Consider the following 7,747-nt stretch of genomic DNA (forward strand, 5'->3'; position numbering starts at 1 on the left):
GGGATATCCTGGAAGGTGAAGTGGTGGGAGAAGAAGAAACGACAATATTGACGGAGAAAAAACGACGCGTTATAGGCAGTGGCAATTTTATAATTTACAGAGTTGACCAAACGGCGTCAGAGTCAAAATCGGCAAAAGTTGAAGGAGAGGGTTGTATTGGGAAATTGTACAAGTACAATGGGGTAAATCGATGAAATTGAGAGTACGAGGGGGTAAAGTGATTCTCGGGCAGAGTACGAGGGGGTAAAGTGGAATTTACCCTAATATTTATTACACATTGACCCCGGATTTAAACAAATATATCACATTAACTGTAACACCCGTGATTTAATTTATGCATATGTTATATAATAAATGATATTATGTAATTATATAGAGATGTATATTACTTTATGCATATGTTACTGAAATTCATTGAATTATGAGAGTAAATAATGAGATTTGGGGCTGATGTGTTATTAATAGATAATGTTGGGGGATAAGTATAATAATAATTATAAACTTGGGAATCAAGTTTGGACGTGGTTTATTAGATAATTGAGAAAGAAGTGTGATTAATTGGAAAATTAGAGAAAGACACGTAGCATACTTGACGAGTCAGACTTTCTCAGCGTCATGTTCATCCTATTCTTCCTACACTTCACTCCTAGGTATATAAACTACGACCTTCTCATCGATAAATCATCACCAGGAAATCACCAAAACAATTCTAAGAAATTGAGTGTGTAGAAAGAATCATGAAAGAAGAAAAGGCAGGATCGATTCATATCCTCTTCTCCAAACTCCTTTCTCTCTCTCTCTCTCTCTCTCTCTCATCATCGCTCTCCTTCTCTCTCGCCTGCTCTCTCTCTCTCTCTCTTTGGTCGAGTGGGGTATAGGAAAGGAATTTGAGGTTTTAATCCGGAAATCCCCAATTCACATTATTGGCAGAATTAGGGTTGCGTGAAGAAGGCTTTAGCAAGGGGCTACAACGATCAGGTCGCCTACGGTGGTGGTCGCATCAGATGGTCGCCGGAATCGGGTAAAGAAGATAAGATGTCCAGAATCTGAATTTCAGCTTTTGGTCCTTTGAAGAATTAATTAGAGGTTGAATATTGACGATCAGGACACACGGTTAGAAACCTTGAGATGTTAGCTTTCCATTGTTGTTGGAGCTTGGTAGTATTAATCGGCGGTGGTTGCCAGAATTTGGCGAGAAGTCCAGCTGCTCATTGAAACTTTAGGGATAGAAAACCTACTGTTGCACCTGTTTTCGGAGCAGAATTTGGAGGGTTTGGAGTGCGAATTTGGGAATCATTCCGTGACTAAACTCGTAGAGGACTGCGAGAACTATAAGTAAGTGTTAAACTGTGTCCAATTAGAGTATGTTTTATAGCTGATTAGAGGTCCGAATCAGGTGACAGTAAATCTGTAAAAACAGGGCAGTTTTGAGTATTCATTTTACGGGGCTGTTTATGTTATGTTGAGCTAATAATTTAGGCTATGTGTCTTCTGAGAACTTGTAGATTACATTTTCAGGTTCAATTTTTTGTATTATTTGGACAATTTGGATAACTTTACAAATTGTTATGATTTTTCGAAATAAACAGTGCCAGCGAATGCATTTGTTTAAAAAACCTGGCAGTTTCATGCAATCATTTTCTGGGGCTGTTACTGCTGTGTTAGGTCGATAATTTGGGGTGGGTTTCTAAAGTGAACTTGTAGATGATTCGCATAAGTACGGTGATCGTAGTGATTGTTAGAATTCGCCGTGGCGACAAGAAATTCTTAATAAATGTTTCAAGAAATTGACTATGTAAATCTTATTAAGTGATAAATATTTGTATAGGTGTTGAGCGTAGTAAAGCTCTCACTCAAGACTATTCGAGGTTTGAGCATGACTCGAGAGTAAGGTGTTTTTATAGCACTTGCATTGGACTTCAAGTGAGGATTCATATCCCTTGCCTATTCTTTCTGAAAAGCAGGATATATGCCGAGCATTCGTATCGTTCGGTTTATTATTGTTATTACTCGTCGTTTAAATTCAATATATATTTATTGTCACCTATCTTGTGAACTAATTTGATTTCCGAGAATTATTAATTCTTGAGCTATTGAAATCGTTGATCGATTCGAAATCCTCTTCGTGGAACTTAATAAGTTCTCATCTTGATTCGGGAATTATTCGAGTAATTTCTCATCCCGATTTCTTGATTTCTCAATTGAGTTCTTTTATCGACTTGAATAATTCAACGAGTTTCAATTCGTTTCTCTATCAATTCGGAATTGTTTCACATCTTTACTTGTATACTAGTTGGAACCACTTCTTCTATTATGATTCACCATGATTTGTTTCTACAGTGGTTCATTGAACGTAAATCGTTCTTTTCCCGACTCTTGGACCATTTAGGATTATTGTATTTATCCACTAAATCATTCGTTTCGTACCTACGGTGAATTGATAGATTGTTCATATCTTGACTTCTCGATGAGCTTTTGAAACCAGTCTTTCGAGCTATACAATTCTACAGGTTCAATTCTAACCGTAGAATATTGTTGATTGAGATCTATTTTCACCAATTATTATCGAAATCGTTATTGTTCTACTTTCATTTGAATTGTTGTTATACAACCTTGAATTGTGGTCACTCGTTTATTGAAACCATTGATCGTACCCTTCTTGACTTGTGATTTTGTGACCACAAGATATTATCACACGGCTCCTAAGTGATAAAAGAAAGAAGAACTCATCTTCTTTCTTTTTTGATTACCTTCCTCGCTCTCAAATGCAAATAACAAAGTAGGTCTAATTCTATTAAGATAAGGGTCTCGCTAATAGACCATTTTAAAAACCAGATCACATTTCTTAAGTGTTAAATTATAAATAAACAATGAATTCTCAAAATATTTTCATAATAATTTGTTTACGTTTCAAGTCGGTCAGATAAAATACATATTCATCGACCATTATTGCCATTTAAAATACAACCAAATAAATACTCTTCAAAAAAAAAAAAAGTCACAAGCAAAACATTCCAATTGACAAATCCAACATATCATTAAACAAAATCCGAATACAAAAAAACATTATTAAGATCCTCTTCCAAACAAAACAAATAAAACCCGACCTTATTAAACAAGAGCAATATACAGAAGAATTATGTTGCATGATTTTTATAAAAAACGGAAATATAAAAAGAAAGAAATTGATCAAAAAGTCTAGACAGCAACACTCTTGTGGTGTTGGAGACCAACAGCATCATCGGGGATGTATGATCCCCAGAACCAGTGAGCCTTCCAGACTCTGTTCATCTCCTCAATCGGCATATTCTTCGTTTCTGGCACAAAGAAGTATACAAATGCCGTCATAATAACAACCCACCCAGCAAAGAAGAAGAACAGTCCAAACTTCAAATGACAAAGCGCCGACAAAAAAAGTTGTCCGATGATGAAAGTGAAGAACATATTCACCGACACGTTAATGGACTGTCCAGCGGATCGTGTCTCCAACGGGTGAATCTCACTAGGTACCAACCATCCCAAAGGTCCCCAAGACCAAGCAAACGCCGCCACGTATATGCAGATCAAAGCCAAAGCCAAATTGCCCATTTCCTTGCTGAAAGAACCAACTCCCGCAACTCCGAACACCTTGTATATAAGCACTCCAACGCTGATCTGGCAAATGATCATCTGAATACCGCCTTCGAGGAACAAAGCCCTTCTCCCAAATTTATCGACCGTGAAAATGGAGACGAAAGTGGCGAAGACGTTGACGAGGCCGCTGACGACTGCTGACATAAGCGAAGCGTTGTTTCCGAATCCAAGTGTCTTGAAAAGCACCGGTGCATAGAACATGATGACGTTGATCCCGGTCAACTGCTGGAACATTGGGATCAAACATGTGATGATCAGTTGTGGTCTGTACTGCGGCTCCATGATCTTCTTCCATGGATACTCCACCCTTTTCGATGCCTCACTCGCTTCCAACAGATCAGTGAACTCTTGTTCCACATTTTCAGTGCCACGAATTTTCTTGAGCATCTCTCTTGCTTCATCCTTCTGCCCTCTCTCGATCATGGAGTTGGGTGTGTCGGGGAGGAAAACTGCTCCAACTGTCATCATCAAAGCAGGGACGGCAGCCAAACCAAGCGACACTCTCCACCCATTTGCCGGCATTGAAGCGGTGAAGTAGTTGATCAAATTGGCGGCGAATATGCCGATTGTGGTGGCCATCTGAAACCCGATGTTGAGTGCACCTCTTAGCTTAGGAGGAGCCATTTCAGAGAGGTAGACTGGGACGGATTGATTAGCGTAGCCGATGCCAACACCAAGGAGCAAGCGGCCGATGATGAGCATTTCAACATTCACCGCAGCACCATTGAGAATTGCACCGACTAGGAAGATAAAACCGCCAGTGGTCATTGAGATCTTTCTTCCGAACTTTTGGGTGGTGGCTGATGCAAAGAAGGAGGCTATGAGCGCCGCCAGGTACAATGATGATGTGAAGAGAGTCAATAAGTGATTCTCGAATTTACAGTACTGACTCTCATGGCCAGATGCGTTCTTTTCCTTTGCGTACACCGATGGAAAGAATTTCTCCAAGAACTCGTCCATGGATGTTACTCCTCCTGCACGTTAATTAATACAAAATTATTTGAACATCTAATTAAGTAGTTGAAAATGGAAATCCATAAATACATATTTTGAGTAGGTAGGCAACAGAAAATACGAACCTGAGATACCAATGTCATAACCAAAAATAAGACCACCTGAAGCAGCAACCAAACAGGTAATGACGACGAAGAGCGTAACACGGCCTTCATAGTTTCCCGCACTTGCTCCACCAACTTCAAAACTACCAACTGTCATCTTTTTTAACTATATTTTCTTTTATTCGCAACTAAAACTAAAATCAAAACTAAAGAAATTTCTTCGATATAGAGTCTCTTACAGTAATCTCCTTTACTGTTTTCTAGCTACTTTTCATATATTTTTAGTAATTATACTATATTTATGTATATGTATTTCCTTTTTTTCTTCTATTTTTTTTCTTTTTTATGTAATCTACATCTGCTTGAGAAAGCTTGTTGCCCCCGCAGTTATTATCTTTTTCTATTTTTGCTTTGCTTGATTTATTCTGCCAAAAGATGAGGAGTGCTATTTATATAGAAAATATTAGAATGTAAGTGTATACGGTCAACTTTTTGAAGATTAACAAATGCTTGGACCAACATGTTTTTCTCTATAATTAACATGTGTTATTGTTTTTTAGATTAATTCGGTGAGATCCACTCTTTGAGCATATATTACTACTTTGTTTGATTGTGCGTGGGTAAAGGAATGGACAAAGTCAGGAACATCTGATCTTAGAACCAGTAACGAATGATCTACTTATCCCATTATGTTAAAACATGATTAACTTAAATGTTTAGTATATATGTTATAACAATTATTTGATTAAATGATCTAATTAACTGGCTTAGTGGCACGGGTTTTTTGCAAGGACCACCCTTGTGTACTATCGAATTGCCGAAAAAACCCCTGTGTTAAAAAAATTAGCACAAACCTCCCTATGAAAATTAGTCAAAGGCAATAAAGACCCTTCGAGCTCGACGTGCGATACACTCGCGGTTTGTGCGAGTGGGCGTGCATTTTTGGACATGAAATGACCCAAATAGCCTTTAAATTCCTTTAAATTAGATATTTTTAAAATTACGAAATCACCCCAAAGTTTTCATATGCCCAAAATGAAGTTTTCAAAAGGTTTAATTCAGTCCCTAGTGTTTTCAAAATTGCCCTCTTCAACCTCAAGATTCCGCCTTTCCTTTCTAGCCCCAAAACATTGTCTTTGCCACACCACTAATTCAAAAGATTTGGACCATAAACATCTCAGCCTGATGATACTAGAGATAGATCACCTTAGATAGTTGAAGTAGGATGAGCTGGAAGAGCAGAGTGGATCACTGGCTCACGAGCTTGATGACCTTGAGATACCTGCGATCATAGAACACGTGAACTAGGCCGGGGTTGATCCGACGGAAACCCCTCCGACGCTCAAGTCAGACGTGCGGATAGTGAAAATAGTCCAGAGAATACAGTTGATAGTATTACTCAGTTAACATGACGTACCTTAAGGAATGAGTTCAGACATTTATTTATAGCTTAGTTGAGATTGTCGGGCCAAACCTTACTTGAAGGTGATTGGGCCTCGGTGATAGTGGTCTTCGATATTGGGCTCGTGGCCTAGTAGGTAAATAATTTGTAGGCCCATTGGGTTCGGCCAATTAGGCATATCATTAAGCCCCCCACTCTCGAGTCGATGTGGGGGCCATGTTGAAATGGGTGACATATCGTGTCGAGAGTAAAAATTGTAGTAGTCGATGGTGTGCGAAAACGCGTTGGGGCGTGTGTCGGAGAGGCGTGAAGGCGCGTTGGCGCGTAGCGCGACCAAGTTGTCGCGATGTAAGTTACTTGAGTCGTCTGTGTTGTCCCACGACGATGTGGTAGCGCGGATCAAGTTATCTCCTCGTGGGAGTTGTCTCGTCGTGGGGTAATAGAGTTGATCGAGTTATCTCCTCGTAGGAGTTGTCTCGCGATAATGTAGTAGCACGGAGCTAGTATTCTCCTCGTGGGAGTTGTTATTTATCGACATTGTCAATGTTTTGACGCGTTGCTTGTATGTGTTTACATATAGCCTTGTGCTTAATGTACTTGAGGAGGGGATCAGGCTCTCAAGATTTTTTTATGGGGATTGTGCCCCTTGTTAGACCTCGTGGGTCGTAAGTATGTTTGGACTGTGGCCACGTTTTAATGAAGCACCCGTCGAAAACAAGTAGATAAATTTGAGTAATCAAGCTGGCCAGGCTATATAGATTCCCATAATATCTCTAAGTGTTTCTAGGGTAGCAATCGTGCTAACATGAGCTTGCGATGATGTAGTGAATTGTGGGCGAGTTGTCTCCTCATGGGAGTTGTCTCGCAGCGAAGTTGTTGGAGCGTTGGATGACGCGCGCCTGAGGAGTGTGCGGATTGAGGTCGCTCTGAGCGAGTTGTAGTAGCGAACGAGTTGGCTCCTCGTGGGAGTTGTCTTGCTGCGGGTTGTGGTACCGAGCGAGTTGGCTCCTCGTGGGAGTTGTCTCGCTGTGGGTTGTAGTACCGAGCGAGTTGGCTCCTCGTGAGAGTTGTCTTGCTCCGGGTTGTGGTATCGAGCGAGTTGGCTCCTCGTGTAAGTTGTCTCGCTGTGGGTTGTAGTACCGAGCGAGTTGGCTCCTCGTGAGATTTGTCTTGCTCCGGGTTGTGGTACCGAGCGAGTTGGCTCCTCGTAGGAGTTGCCTCGCAACGGGTTGTAGGACGGAGCGATTGGTCTCCTCGTGGGAGTTATCTCGCTGTGGTTTTGAGACCCGAGGGAGTTGGCTCCTCGTGTGAGTTGCCTCGCAACGGGTTATAAGACGGAGCGAGTGGTCTCCTCTTGGGAGTTGTCTCGCTACGGATTGTAGTTCCGAGCGAGTTGGCTCCTCGTGGGAGTTGTCTCGCTGCGTGTTGTAGTACCGAGCGAGTTGGCTCCTCATGGGAGTTGTCTCGCAACGGGTTTGTAGGACCGAGCGAGTTTGCTCCTTGTGGGAGACTTGCAAGCCCCCCACTCTCGATTCGATGTGGGAGCCAAGTCGAAAAGAATACCTGATCGTGTCGAGAGTATATCGGTGTCGAGGTGTACCATTAATTATTGGCGTGGTGTGGAGAAATATATATATTTTTTTTATTTATCCGT

The 7,747-nt window shown here is 40.9% G+C and overlaps 1 protein-coding gene across 1 annotated transcript; it reads right to left on the bottom strand.

Annotated features, from left to right (window-relative positions):
- Window positions 1–3,018: 3,018 nt before the first annotated feature.
- On the bottom strand, window positions 3,019–5,115 carry LOC105955750 (sugar transport protein 10). Its single transcript, XM_012979542.2, has 2 exons — window positions 4,713–5,115; window positions 3,019–4,607 (listed from the first exon to the last, which is right to left on the bottom strand). Exons 1-2 carry the CDS (start codon window positions 4,846–4,848, stop codon window positions 3,199–3,201), a joined length of 1,545 nt encoding a protein of 514 aa, XP_012834996.1. The 5' UTR covers window positions 4,849–5,115; the 3' UTR covers window positions 3,019–3,198.
- Between the last annotated feature and the right edge of the window lie 2,632 nt (window positions 5,116–7,747).

This window comes from Erythranthe guttata, chromosome 12, assembly GCF_056151865.1.
Source record: "Erythranthe guttata isolate IM_541 chromosome 12, IM_541, whole genome shotgun sequence".
In the NCBI taxonomy this organism is placed as follows: Eukaryota; Viridiplantae; Streptophyta; class Magnoliopsida; order Lamiales; family Phrymaceae; genus Erythranthe; species Erythranthe guttata.